The sequence below is a fragment of the Onychostruthus taczanowskii genome, unplaced genomic scaffold, assembly GCF_017590055.1.
Source record: "Onychostruthus taczanowskii isolate IOZ18803 unplaced genomic scaffold, ASM1759005v1 scaffold37, whole genome shotgun sequence".
NCBI classification, from domain to species: Eukaryota; Metazoa; Chordata; class Aves; order Passeriformes; family Passeridae; genus Onychostruthus; species Onychostruthus taczanowskii.
The window spans coordinates 358,883-373,652 of record NW_024501126.1 but is presented as its reverse complement, the minus strand read 5'-3'; the positions used below and the strand labels follow the sequence as shown (position 1 = coordinate 373,652).

Sequence of the window (14,770 nt, the reverse complement as noted above, 5' to 3'; positions counted from 1 at the left end):
AGCTGCAGTTTGTTTTTGGGGAAGGGGCAGTGGTGTCACTGCAGTGAATGTTTAGGGTGCAGTATTTCAGTCTGCCAGAATTCCCAGCTTGCCTGACCACACCTTCTGACCTGGGTGCTGCCTTCGTGGCTAAGTTTTGTTCCCTTATTTAGTGGAAAAACTTAAGTTTATGCACCTCTTTTACAGCTCTAACAGAACAGTGGAAATTTCGGAAGTTTTTGGGCAGTCTAGTTACGATACCCAAGTATTCACTCTCCATTACTAAATGCACTCTTACGATCATTTTTTACGCAGATTCCATCCAGTGGACTTGTGCTTCTATAAGATTGATACTTCTATTTGATTGATGTTATAAACGACAAATATAGTTACTGGCTTTCGCATTTATGTATTAGCTTTGGCAAGTTATTATTGATCACAAAAATGCCGATATAGTACAATTTGTAATTACTGCTGCTGATGTAGTATAATCTGTCAGTTTATGTGTAGCTTTTTTAAATAGTAGTGTAATATATACTATCTTAGACTGTAGCATAATAGACTGTGAAATGTTAAAATGCTTTTACATGTAACTAACTCAGAAAATGGTGTAAAATAATTAAGTGATTTCCCACATTAGGGACTATCTTATCTGAAAGACAAGATAACAGAAACAGAAACCAGAGCACCGAATAAAGGAATTTATTAACCCTCATTATCAGGCAGTGGAAATACAACGGGATGGAACCACAAGAAGAAATAAAATATATTGGTTTAATCTACAAGATAGCATGAAGACAAGTCAAAGGTTAAAACAAAGCAAAAGCACATCTAAACTCAAAGGAATGTTTGAATATGTATAAACGCCTATGAATATGCATGTACTCCCTGTAATGTAACAGTTGACAGAGAACATGGTTGAAGTTTTTATTTATTTTTTTATTTTGGCAAATAGCCAAGCACCCCAGCATTGGGTTTCCCTTTCATCCCTTAATAAACTTTTATAAAAAATTTAAATAGCGAGTCGTGTTTCTCACAATTGACTCTTGCATATTGATGTTATTGACTGCTCACTAGTCTTCCACTCATCTGCTGCAGGAGTGTACAAATCGTAGATTAATTTAGGTAGATTAGTAAATTAATTTAATTAATAGCAGATTTAATTAATAGTAGATTTGCCTTAACCAAGGCAGATGCTGGAGCCTGCCTAAGCTCTGCTCCCGAGCAATCCGGCTTTTTCTCCCTCTTGGTGTGCTCCTATTTGCTGTAGACTCAGCATTCATTTACATTGTGGCTAAATCACCCCCCTTTCCACAGCAGTGTGAGGGGACGGGAAAATAATGGAATTTATGGGGAACGGCTCGTCAGGAAGGCGGGGGGATCACCATCCCTGGAGGGGTTTAAAAGAGTGACTGGACGTGGCACTCGGTCCGGGTGACACGGTGAAGATCCGTCAAAGGTGCGATCTCAGAGATCTTTCCTAACCTTAAGGATTCTGTGATTCTGTTTACAAAAGGTGATAAAACTCGGCCTGAGGACAGATAACCCAAAGGACATAACCTCGCCCCAGGCACTGCAGCACCCCGCCGGCGCTGAGAGAGCGCCCCAATATGGCGGCGCTGCCTGAGGGGCCCCTCAGCGGCCGCCCCAACATGGCGCCGCCCTCCCGGCGGCAAACGGCCTCCCCGCCGCCCCCGACAAACTCTCGCGAGATCGCGGCGGGGGCACTCCCCGGCCCCGCCTGGGCTCTCGCGAGATCTGGGCTGTGTGGGGAGGAGGAAGAGGCGGCAGAGGAGGAAGGAGGAGCCGCCGCCGCCGCTCCCCGGGCCGGCGCCGGGGATGGTGTTGGCCGCGGCTGCCGGGCCCTGACGCCGCGCTCAGGTACGTGCGGGCTGCCCCCCTTTCCGCAGCCCCCGGCTCGGGCCTGGCCGCTGCCGCTGTCCCCACGTCTGCCGGCCCGCCAGGCCGCGGCTCCCGGCGGGGTCCCCCGGCCCCTCAGCCCCGTGCCTTGCGGAGGGGCTGCCCTGGCTCCCGGGAGCTGCAGAATTCCCGGGGCTCTTGCTGCCTTCCTTAGAAATAAGCACAGCTCCTCTGCCTTGCTCCTCTGCCTCGTCGGTAAAGCTTTACCTGCGGTTTGAGAGTGCTTTCTTGCTGGGTTTCATTAGAATTTGGGATGCCGCCGAAGCGAATAATTTTTTTTTCCAGATTGGTCATTCTCCTCTTGTGTTTCCTGGTTCTTCAGGACAAGTTGTAAAGGTATTTAGGCATCTAATGCCCATTGAAGGTGAATTTATTTGAAATCAGCGCCTAAGAGATGGGGGTGTTTTTGAGGGAACAGCTCGTCTGCAGCTTGCAGGTGTTTTTTCGGGTTTTTAATTTATGGCCGCGTTCAGTGCTTTTCAGACCCCCTACTCCCCTCTTTTTTCCCTTTTTTTTTTTTTTTTTTTTTTTTTTTTTTTTTAGCAGCTGCTGTTTCTTCCTTCTCCGGGGAAAAAAATGGACTGTTTTGTTCTGCTTATTCTTTCTTCCTCCGGGGTAAAACCTGCAGTTTGTTTCGCTTCAGCCAGCTGGGTTTTACATTTACCCTGAACTGTACTTTTGTTTTTAAACGTACATCTCGAAGCTGACACACACATCACTTGTCAGCATCAGGGGGCTTGACCTTCGTGTAGATCTCACCAGAGTTTCCTGCTGTTAGGGACTGTTGTGAAATATTTTATTTCCTTTTTTTTTTTTTTTTAAGAGCTGTTGCTCACTTTTCTGTTAAGCCCTTCTCAGCCTCCAAGTAAAGATTATATTCTGGCTTTCTGCATTTCCCCCTCCTTTATTTGGTTGAATTAATCGATATGACTTAAAGACTAAGCAGTTCCCCTACCATTTTAGCTGTTGGGGGACCTGAGGGGTTTGGGTTTTGTCAGCATTGTGTTGGTTTTAGCCAAAATGTTAAAGAAGGAGGAGTTGCCTTCAGCTGGGAGTAGCACCAAAACATCTGAAGCCACGACAGATTGGATGTTTTTGCTTCATGACTTTGGCATTCTGGCCACCTTTCACTGTAATGAATTCATCAGTGTGGTTATTTTCTAGAGTGGATGGCTGGCACAGCAGAAGCATCTCTTCATTTCAGTTACTTGGCCTCTGTGTGTCAGGGTTTTTAGTGTTGTGCAGCTGTGTAGATGATTCCAGTTTGCAGCTCGGTCCCTTTCCTGTGCCCTGGGAGCTGTCTCAAAGCTCACTTCCTAGTTAGAGAGTTGTTCCAGGACTCCCTCCCCTTTCTCCTTGTTGTCTTTGTCTCTTTTGGGCAGCCAGAAGGCAGCTGTGAGTGGTGCCTGTGAGGTGTGCAGAGAGCAGGGGGTGCTTTCACAGCACGGAGCGGTGTCAGGCAGTGACACGGGGTTGTAAACACCGATGTAAGCCTGACCTCTCTCCAGAAAGCCGAATTTCCTCTTGGCCTGATGCACTGCACCTCCCTCAGTGCTCCCAGCCCAAACAAGCTCATTGCTCGGGTGCTGGGGGCCGTGCCCACCTTCATTCACCTCGCTGCTGGCTGTGTGCAGCACCTCTGCCTTCTGATGGCCCTCCACGCCTTAGCTCTGACCTGGAACAGAGGCTAGGCAGAGCTAGAGAATAAAGCAGGCATTTATTAAAAGGATTTCCTCAATGGACACACCTTGGGCAGCACAAGAACCTAGCCAGGGTTACACCCAAAATGAGCCAGAATGCTCACAAAATGGACAACTGGTCACGGGGTCTCGTGTTAGAATCATAGATACTAAGAATTTTTAACTTTGTGCTGAAGGGCACAGACCCAAAAATACTATATTTGACCTAAGATCATATAAGAAGCTTCTAAAATTAATTAGTGATACAAAGATCACAAGTGTGTAGTTTAATTAATAAGTTTTAGAAATTTTGGTCCATTAGCATGTCGGAGTTAACTGTCCAGTTACAGCTTTAGGCTGTGAATTCCCATCCTTGTTTGTCTCTCTTCAGTTCACCATTGTTTATACTCTTTGGGCCTGGAGCTTGTAACAGCTGTCCTCGGACAAGCTGGAAAAGGATTGTTCTGCCTGCCTGCCCTGTGAAGAGAGCTTGCCAACGCTTCATAGGAAGCTCAGAGTTACACTGAAGCAGCACGGAATGTAGAACATACAAAAGCCAAAAGCCAAGGCATCAGGACAGCCCGAGGCGTTTTGCCCCTGCCCCAGGTGTGTGCTGACTGTCCCTGCCCTGTGTTCTGTTCCAGGTGGGAAGCAGCAGGGATGCTAACTCTGGCAAGCAAGCTGAAGCGGGATGACGGCGTCAGAGGCCCCCGTGCGCCCAACCCGGCGGCGGACTCCACGCGCAGGGTGTCCGTCCGGGACAAACTGCTCGTTAAAGGTGACACAGTAGATCGGAATGGGTCGGGCTTACTGCTTTTGGGGATGTTGCTGGTAAACAGCACTGATTTGCCTATAAGTTCAGGTGTTTTTGAAATGTCCCGTGGGATGTGGCAGCAGCTCTCTGGTCCCTGAGAGAAGCGGACGCTTCCCCAGGCATCGTTCTGGGAAAGGCTGAGAGAAGATCAGAGCAAAGAAGGAGAAACAATTCTTACCTGAACTTGCTGCGCCTGGCGTTGTGAGCATGTGCCGTGTGCTACAGAGATTTGTTTACCAAAGGGTGGTGTCTTAATTGGCCAGTGGTGATGGTGGGTTAATTGAAGGACCAATTAGGTCCACCTATAGCGAACTAGGGTATAAAAAGCAATAGGTTTCTTAATAAAGAAAATTATTATTAGCCTTTTGAAATACATGGAGTCTATGTCAGTTATTACCCAGGCAGGGACCATTGTGATGACAACAGGACACTTATTTTTATTTAATAATGAAAATCCAAACAAGTGTCCTCCTTACTCTGTTGAAAATTAGTCCATCATCAATTAAAACATGATAAAAAATTGCCATGTGAATGGCGTTGAATGTAGAGGAGGAGAATGTCAACAGAAGTCTGTCCACCTTGGAATGGAGGTGGTTTTTGAGCAAAACTAGAACTGCCTGTCACAGGAAAAAACATCCTGAAAGTCACAACAGTGGTTTTAATGGCACAGGTGAGAGGCAGCACACTTTAAAAGGATTTTAAAAAGCAGTACAGAGAGAGATTTTTCTAGGCCTGAAGTCACTATAAGTTGAGTATGAAGTTATGAATAAAAAACCAGTGATTGTATTGCAGTGTGGTGTGTTTTAGGAAGGCTGCTGTAGGTTTTTACCAGCTGGTGGAAAAGAAGCCCCAAACCTATTGCTTGGCAGTTGAGGGTAAATGGGCTAGTTAATGAAACAATAATTAAACTGTTTTATTGTTAAATCAGGGACAGCTCTTTCCTTCACTTCAATTTTTTTGTTTGTTTGTTTTTTGTAGCATAGATAATATTACATTTAAAAATCCATAGATGCTGACAGCTTGCAGTTACTGTGGATTTGAAGTCAGGTTCAGTCCCTCTGGTAATAGTTGAATGTTAGTGGCACGGGAATGTGTTGTTTAGGTTGAAGTTTCTGCTGAAAATGATCAGTAGCAAATACTCTGCTGCTGGTGTTGAAGCTGGCACTGTTGGGATTCATGCCAGTCAGAGGAAATCCACATTTCCTGTTCTTGTTTCAGAATGATTTGGGGCTGACATGGCTATAATTGCCTGACTGATATTACCTAACTAGCACTGCTTGTGTTTTTTTTCTAAATTAGGGTAAATTCTGTCAGATGTCTGGAGCAAGGTGTCATGCAAACACTGCTGCCTCAGTGCACTGGAAGTGCCTCACCTGGGCTGTAGGAATGTTGTATCCACAATTTGCTCCATGTATTGTTTTAAGGACAGGGAAGTTTTACGTGCTTCAAATCATTATTTTGATCACTCTTTCACTTCCAATTTGGAAATCCTCATTTAACTTCAGTTCTGAGGGGGAATGATTCAGGCAAGAGAAATAAGCTCTTTAACCAGGCTAAGCTACAAAGCCAAATTACTAAATATATATAATCTGAGATTTCCCCTAACCTACAGGTCTTGAGGGGAAGATAACAGTGTGAAATAAATACCCTTCATGTGAGGGGCCAGAGAAATGTTACTCTAGCCTTAGAGCACTCATGTTTTTCAAAACCATACCCAAGTGTGCAGGGGAGGAAAAGAATGTAATCTGTAGAAAATTAATATTGACATTGTAATTGGAATTGCTGTGGCTGTGATAGCAAACCAGCTATTTAAGTAAAAGTAAGTATTTAAAAAAACTGAGTAAAACTAAGTATTTAAATTAACTGAGTTCAAACTAAGTATTGAACGAGTCCCAGACTGACAAATGTTAAAAGCAGGTCAGCGCTCACGTGGCTCTGACAAGCACTGAGTGCTGGATCCTCATCTGGTTGTGCATGGAAGTTTCATCCCTGGTGTGAAATGAGTGGTGTAGGTCACTTAAAGAGTCACCATCAAAGGAATTAGTGAAAATGTGCCTTAATAGAAATTTGCAAAAGCACAGCAAAGGTTGGTGAGCATACTGCTTACTGCATGGGTAATGCATGTGAAGGAAAATCAAATTAGAGTCAGTTCAGGGTGAGAGATGCAGAGGCTGGAATGAAAAGAGGAAAGGGAAAAAGGTAAAGGAAGCTCTTGATTGAGTCAGGAGGTTCCCAGTGAAATTCCTTCCTTTCTAAACTCCTCAGGGAGGAGTCTCAGTGCAGCTGGATCCAGGCTCAGGCTTGGACTCAACAGTTAGATCTAAAAGATTTAGCAGAGCTTAATAATAAAAGCACTTGAGTGTTATATTAATTATTAATCAGCTATGAACGTAATACAGATTTAAGATAAGATATACTGTTTTATAGTGTGTTCAAGTCAATGCACACACATACACAAAGATATAGATAGATAGATATAGACAAAATGTGCAAAGATAACCCACACACGTATGGATATGTATGGGAATATATTAAAAATCCCCCCTCAGAATCAATGAAATAATCCCTTTTTGGGCATTACTGGAATTTTCTGAAATTCAGGTGAGAATGGTACCATTTCACTCAGGCAATGTTGCAAAGCCATCAGGGAATGACTGATTATTCCTGCTCCCATCTCCCACCTTGTCCAGGCAGCAGGAGTTCCTGGTGCAGCTCAGGAAAGCTTCACCACAGCTCTTGTGCAGAGGTCAGGGCCTGATAGGAATTGCTGGAATTGCAGAGCAGGCCAGAGGTTGGGACAGAGGATGCAGCACCACAACCACGATGCTCTCCCAGAAGAGCTGTGGGAGCAGCTGTCAGTGTGCTGAGGGTGGTTTCTGGGTGAAATGGGACTGGCAGGAGAAGCAGATCATTCCAGTGAACTGCTGAAAGTGAGAGGGGGAAGCAGTGGGACGGGCTTTTTGGGGATGTTCTGTTTTAAGCTGCTCAAGCAAAATGTAAACCATTTGTTTACAAGTTTCTAGAATTTGCTTCAGCCTTTCAGACAGATCAGCTGCAGCAGCACCTACGATGTGCTGGGACTGAGTGGAGTGAACTTGTGATGCTGATGGTGTTGCTAGGTCATGTAAAGATTGCAGGAATCAGTTAGGACAGGAGTGCAGAGCTGCCTGCTGAAGGTGTGCACACAGCAGGGATGCTCTTGCAGCTGGAGCTTGGTTATGGAACTGCAAGAGCTGAGCTTAGGCTGTTGTACTGCATCCCAAAGCCAGCAGGAGCCTGGAAGAGTAGCTGTAAGTAGAAGTTGTCACTGCTGTGTGTTTTGGCCGGAGTTACAAACAGATGACAGTGGCAGAGCAGGGGAAAGGCTCCATCAGGTCGGTGTCCTGGCAGCAAATCAGAAAATAATCTCTCCTGCATAAAAGAAGAGAAATCCTGGCCTTCAGCAAGGGAGGAGGAGGAGATGAGAAAAGGCTCAGAGTGTTCTGCCAGCAGTGAAGCACCACTGTCCTATCCCTGCTCCACAGTAAATGGGGGATCATCTAATAAATCCTGCAGACAGATGTCTGCCAGCTTTGGCTAAGGGTGTTGTCCAGACACAGACTGTCTGTTTTTTTCTGGAGGTGAATTGCAGACAGCCTTGTTTGTGCTGATAGAGAGTCCAGTGCAGGAAGGCAGTGCAGATCTCGGAAGGATGTGTTGGCACACTGGTAGCTCTGCAGCCCTCAGCTGTACTGTGTCCTCTGCCTGGTCAGTAGATCAGTTCTGTTTTGATTGAGGCGATGACCAGGACCCCAGCCACTGACAAGCGTAGGTGATGCTTACAAACTTTTAAAGACTTGGCATGCATGCCTGAAAGTAGGAAAAAGAAGTGCTAATTGAGGTTTGATAGCTGTTTGCACTGTGGGTGTGAAGGAGCATTCAGTCAGTGTTGGAAGTAGTGGTGTCAGGCACTGAGCTTGACTTTATTGATGGATGCACGTTAAACAGGCTTTGTTCCGCTTCGGGGGAAAGCTGCTCCTAAAATACTGGTGCCCTTTGTTGGTTTTTCCTTAAGTTCTCCCTTTGACTGCTTATATCCAGCCTTGCTGCAGATTGAGATATCAGTCATGTCTCAGGACACTTGGGTTATTTTATGGATGTATTATGACTAGAAATCTCTCTGTCACTAAAGTTTATATCTAGGGAAGTCATTCTGAGTCATTTGGATATTCTTTTCCAGCTGTAGAGAGGGTCTAGTAAAGCACAGCTTTGTTCAAAATTCTGTGTGACTCATCTGTTCATCTGTTTTCGCTGCATTTCCATCTAGGCTCAGTTGGAGAGTAAGGCCCTAATTCTGTAAGCCTGGTGCCCAAATTAAAATAGAGCAAGCAGTACAATTGCTTCAGCAGCTTTCATTTTGTTCTGTGCTGCAGAGGCAATTTTTAATGTCCTGTTCATCTCTAAGGGGAACTTCATTAAGCTGGGAGCAGGGGCCACATGACTGCTCCTCATGGCAAGCACGCAGTGCTGAGCTTGAAAGGCAAATCCTTTCTGAAATTTAAAAAGGGCTGAGGACAAACCCAAGTGGTGGTGAAGATTAATATTGTGTAGTGAAGGTGACTGCTAAATGGAACTGAAGATAGAGAGCCCCCAGGATGGCAGTAGCAGCTCATGGATCACAAAGGTTGTCCCTTACATTGCATTTTTGGTAGTGCACAGAAACTTCATCATTCACTTTTATATTACTACTACTGCTTAGTTTGATTGTGGCAACTTGAAATAATATATGTGGAAATAAGTTAACAAGGTTTATTCCTTGGTTGTTTTCAATATCTGTGGCTTTTACCACTATATTTATGTAACCAGAAAATATTTAATGTGTGCCTCTGTATGAGCCTGAGAGAATGGAAGTGGGAAACTGATGGTGAAAGTGAGGTGAATATCCATTGTAACTAAAAATGAGGGAAACCATTTATTTGTTTTCTTCAAGCCTTTAGAAATAGTAATATCCCTCCTCACAAAAACAGGTGAGGAAGGTTGAGAGGTGAGAAAATCCTCTTTTTCTTATACTGGTCTGTACAGTTCAGAGGAGCTAAGTAGGGAATGCTATAAAGATAGATGGATAAGAATTAGGAGGCAAACAGTATTTCTAGAATTAATAGAGTATTAGAAGTAGTACTTTAAAAAATGGAATTTTTATTAATGTCAGAGTATTTAATCTTCATCTTTGGAAGTCTTAAAGAAGTAAATTAAAGAGGGACCTAAACAGGAGAGGGGGCTTTTTGAACAAAACCAGAGAAGTAATACTGCTGTGGGTGAGACTGTTCACTTGAGGAAATAATGCTTTTATTTGGTGTACTTAATACCAAATTCCAGCTCCAAAATCAAGCACAGAGTCTGATTTTTGTGGAAGGCTTAGTAAACAAAGCACTGCTAAATTCTGACTTGGGGAGAGAGAGCAGAGCTTTGGGGTTGTGGTGTGTGCACTGAGCATTCATAAACCTTGTACACACAGCAGGAGTGTTCCTATTTCTGTCTGGAGAACTGTCATGGGTAGGGAGAGTTATTGTTTGTGAAATCATTTATAAATAACTCTGGCTGCTTCTGTTGGGCTCAGGAGCTGTAGAGGAGAGAGAAGAGCTGAGCCACAATCTGTTTGCACTCAGCTCTTGCAGCGTTCCTGTTGGGTTTACGATTGAGCCTCGCCTTTTTCATGGTTTGAAATAGATTAGGAACTGTTCAAGTGTGTACTGGCTCAAGAGCAGGACTCTGCACACACACCTCCACTGGGGCTGCTCCTGCAGCAGGTCACACCAGGCTTTGGGAACACCAGATGGACTCTGTAGAGTTTCCTGCCACTTGGGTTTTCTGGTTGTCTCCTCATCTTAATGGTGTGAATTGAGACACACATGCAGATTCTCCACAAAATTACCATGAAAAGTTCTCAGACTGAATTTTCTGCACTGTTTGGCTGTAGTGACAGTCATTTCTTGAAAGAAGAGCTCAGAAAAACTTGTAAGTTTGCGTGGGAAATGGATTTGTAAAGAATTTTTAAAACTTGATGGAAAGTTCATACAGTCTTGTATATTTGTATGTAAACACTGAGATAAGGTGTGTTGACTTAGGGAGGTTATGGAATAGAGATGATATTGTTGAGAGAGAGATTGAAATAGAAATAAGTTCTAACAAGTTTTAAAATATGGTCTTTGAAAATAGTGCAACAGTGACATATTACACCACAGACAGGAGATGCTTTTGTGCAGGAAAGAAATGTTCTGGTCAGTGATAAGTGGCATCTACCCATAGCAATTCTGATAATTTACTTTTACCCCATACTTTAGGTCAAAGCAGAATGTAAATAAAAAAGGTTATTAAAAATACATACACACACATATATATAGGTTATGTAATATAAAAATACAATAATAGAAATAATATAAAATATATATATAAAGGTTATAAAAGACTGGATATCTTAGAGAATTGGCATTGTGAAAAATGTATTGTAGGACTACATGAGAGAAAATATAGGTGATTAGAAGCAATGGTAGTATGGTGTGGTAGAAGTTAATAGGTTGAAAAATGTTTATAAGGTATTGTAACTAGGAAATAGGTTAGAAAAAAGTTTGTTCTTTAATTTCGTGAAGCTTTTGGAGCTCTTGGGAGTTCAGTGCATTGGAGCTCTGTCACTTCATGCTTTGCTTGGACACAAATCTCTGTTCAATAGGTTGGCAGCCTGCACAAGGGGTGTTTTCTTAGAGAATGCTCATGCCAGAGGTATTGATTTATGCAGAAAATGTGTGAGTTAAAACATCAGAATCTCAATGGAGCTTGAATGCTCTGGTCCAAATGTTTGCTTTCTGAGCAGCAGCATACAGAAATGGCTCTAATGTCAGTGCTGTCACCACCAGAGGGACACAGAATTTGGGAAACCCTCAAACACTGAGTTTTGGCCTGTTAAATGTGCTTGTTAATTGGTGAATCATCAGTGGTTGTTCGTGTGGCACAATTAACAGTAACATTGCCTACTTGATGCTGCTTTAACCATTCAGATTATTGAAGCAGATCTTTAGCTGCTTTGTCTTCATGAGTTTGTTTCATTCTTAGTTTGTGGTTTGTTGCAGAGTTCCAATTTTGGGCCATTTGTCTTTGTTTCCAAAAGTTTTGCGTGGGTTTATTAAGCACAGCATTCCCACCTGTTTGCACATCTTCAGAGGAGCACAATGCTGCCTTCTGCTGGGTGTGAGCATTTTGTTTTCATGTTTTCACGAGAAAAACCACTCATTCTTGGGCCAAGGCAGAGAGAAACACAGGAGTGTGAGCACATCACAGGGAATTTTCACACTTCAGGGGAACTCGGGTGACTGTAAACTCTGCTGAACCTTGCAGGAGGCAGAACTGCTCAGCTCAGCCCTTGCTGGGACTGAGCATGCTCTGCCATTAAATGTCTCCCTTTTTTGGGATCAGGAGAGGGCAGGCAGGATTCATTGAGGTGAGCATCACACGAGCACAGGAGGCAATAAAGGAAAGCAGTCAACACCTTAAAATAATTGAACCAGGGCATAAGCCTTGCACTTCAGTGGAGATTGATGTGCCACTATGAAAGGCTGGTGAATTTAAAGAAAGTAGTGAGGGAATAATCTTAGAAAAAGTTTACATAGCTGCAGCTTTCAGGGGTTGGTTGTCACATCTTTTTTTATCAACCAGGAAGGGAAAATTGAAATAAAGTCCATGATTACAACTGAAATTACATTTTTGTGTGTGTATATTTTATAAAGACAGTACTTTAGCAAAAGTATGGCTCCAGTGTTGTCCTTCAGTGCATGGCTTTGGTTAAATCAGCTCTGACTGCATGTGTGGGGTTTTAAAAGACTGAAGTTTTGAATATTTTAGGTAAGTGTGAAACACAATGCTTCTGTTTTGGTGGTTTTTTTCTCTTGGTGTAGTAGGCTGCAGGTGCAGCGTGTGCCAAGCACAAGGAAAATGGGAGTCAAATAAACATCATTCCCAAATGCCAGGTTTGGTAAGCGTGGATGGCAGGGAAAGTTCTGGAGAGTTAGTGAGAGTTGTGATGAGATCGGTTTGGATTCAGTGCCAGGAATTCTGAGTGACAGTTTCCTTCAGATGTGTGTTTTTGAGAGTTGGAATTGAAATCTCTTGCAGGTTGTGAGCTCCAATAAATGGGCTGTGGCTGTGGAGGCCTGAAAGCAAAGTTAGAAATGGAAAATAAGACCACAGAAAAAGCCAAAAATATACTCAATTTTATTTCCTAGGACTTCAGAAGTAAAGTGGGGAGATACCTCGATGCATCTGGTTCATAAGAAATTGAAAGTAAGATTTCAATAAAATAAACAAAAGCAGGGATTTTTCCAGGGAAGGTGACTTGGCAGGCTTAGGAATACCCTCAAAACTTCATTTTCTAGGGGCTGTGGAACAGAATCAGAATGCTTCCTTTCTTTTATGAATTTTAAGCTCAGGAAATAAATAAAAGGAAAATTTAATTGAATAGGAGTGCATATCAGTAACAAAACTTGTGCTTTGGAAATGCCAGTGCTCTGTGTGGTAGCAGCCCTGGTGCTTCAGTCATGGCAGAGCTGAGCTCCCCATCAAAGGAGGATACATGTGCCATGTCTGTAGGGCAGATGGGCATTTTTAGTAATGAATTGAGTGGCTTAAAGAGAAATTTCAAGGTAAACTTCCACTGCTGCTGAATTATATTTTTAAGTAAAATTGGATTTATGGGGTGGTTTAAATTAGATCTGTCAATTTGGACTTGAAGAAGGGCTTTATGCTTGCATAAATAATGGGTTTATTTCTTTTTTTTTTATTTCAACAGAGGTTGCAGACCTTGAAGCTAATTTACCTTGTGAGTATAACATGTAGTAGTATGTATGTTAAGGGGGAAAGGAGCACTGAGGTGAACATTTTGACTGAAGTGTGAATGCTGATGGTATTTGTTAACTGTGCAAAGCTCCACCACTCTGACTTGAACAGATTTTTCTCTGTTGCTTCCTTTCATGGGACTGTGGAGAACTGGACCCTCATTAGTGTCCTTTGGAAGGAGTATTGATAATTTGCCTCCAGTTTTTAATTGCTGGGGAGTGGCAGCAAAACTTTCATAAAGTGCCCAGAAGGTTTCTGGAACTCAAGGGTGCAGTTAGTGCCTCACTTGTGTTTTTTCTTTATTCTCTCATTTTCAAACCAGGAAATTCTGATTTAGGGTCAGAGTAAATAGCTCAGCTCTCAGGGAACATGAAGTCAACCTGCAGTTTTTTCACTTCCAGATGTAACCTGATGTCTTTGTTAATAGTGAAAACTAATTTTTTAAGAGTGATCCATATTCCCTTAAAAAAAAAAAAAAAAAAAAAGTTTGTTAATAGTGAAAATACTCATGAAAACGACTTTTTTAAGAGTGATCCATATTCCCTTAAAAAAAAAAAAAAAAGGCAAGATATATGGTTTTAGACCTGGAATCTTACTTGAGATATAAGCCTTCCTTAATGGCAGTTATAGAGAATTTGCAGAGTACTTTTAGGTAAACTTTTTTCAGTGTAGCTTTTGTTATAGGGTAACAAATACCAGAAGAATGTGTGGTTTCAGTTGCTACAATGTGAGTGCAGCACTAGGGTTTGTGTACAGTTCTAGGTAGGTTTTTTCAGGCAAATAGGATTTATAGCTATGATGCTGTTCAGCTCCTTGGCTACAGAAAAGGAGCAGCTACCTGATGGGTTAAGAAGCTAAAGACTGCAGAATATGGGTGATAAAATAACCATGATAGACTTGTCTCCTCATGCCAGCCAGCAGTGGAGAACTCATTTCTGATGTAAATTATTCTTTTGCTTCACAGGTACATGTAAAGTGAATTTTCCTGACCCAAACAAGCTCCATTACTTTCAGCTAACTGTAACCCCAGGTAATTTTTTTTCAACATGTTACTTTTGTTTCTGTCTGTGTTGGTGTTTAGGAGGCACAATTCCAACAGGAATTCCAATAAAGCCTCGAGTCGAAGAAAGTCTGGCTGTAACAGTGATTATTTCATTAAAGAGATGGAGAAACTGAGCTGAGTTTTGACAACTAGACTCCAATAAAAAAGCCTTCAAAAATGAGTAGGGTTAGGAAATAACTCAGATCTTGTTTGCTTACTTTGATTGAGAACTTTTTTCCTCTCAGCCAGTTTGAAACCACCTCGATTTATCTTTGCATTACAGCCCTGTTAGGTTCTGTGTTGCCCTGTACTGATTGTTTGGTTCTGCAGAGGTGTAGAGAGAGGTTACCAGTGTAACCCTGCTGGAAAACTTCAGACCCAGGTGTTCCTGCAGATGTTTAACAAGGGGGAATCTCTGAGTCTTTGATTGTTCAAATATGTAAAATCTGATTTTTTTTTATTATTAACACAACT

The 14,770-nt window shown here is 42.6% G+C and overlaps 1 protein-coding gene across 3 annotated transcripts in view; it reads left to right on the top strand.

Moving 5' to 3' along the window:
• The first annotated feature begins 1,737 nt into the window (after positions 1-1,737).
• UBE2F (ubiquitin conjugating enzyme E2 F (putative)) overlaps positions 1,738-14,770 on the top strand; it is a 55,749-nt gene continuing 42,716 nt past the window's right edge. For all 3 annotated transcript variants that reach the window (XM_041411700.1, XM_041411701.1, XM_041411702.1), the window contains exons 1-4: positions 1,738-1,860; positions 4,223-4,356; positions 13,208-13,237; positions 14,219-14,284. In XM_041411700.1, coding sequence (XP_041267634.1) covers positions 4,239-4,356; positions 13,208-13,237; positions 14,219-14,284 — 214 coding nt within the window. In that variant the 5' untranslated portion in view covers positions 1,738-1,860; positions 4,223-4,238. The remainder of the gene's footprint in view (positions 1,861-4,222; positions 4,357-13,207; positions 13,238-14,218; positions 14,285-14,770) is intronic.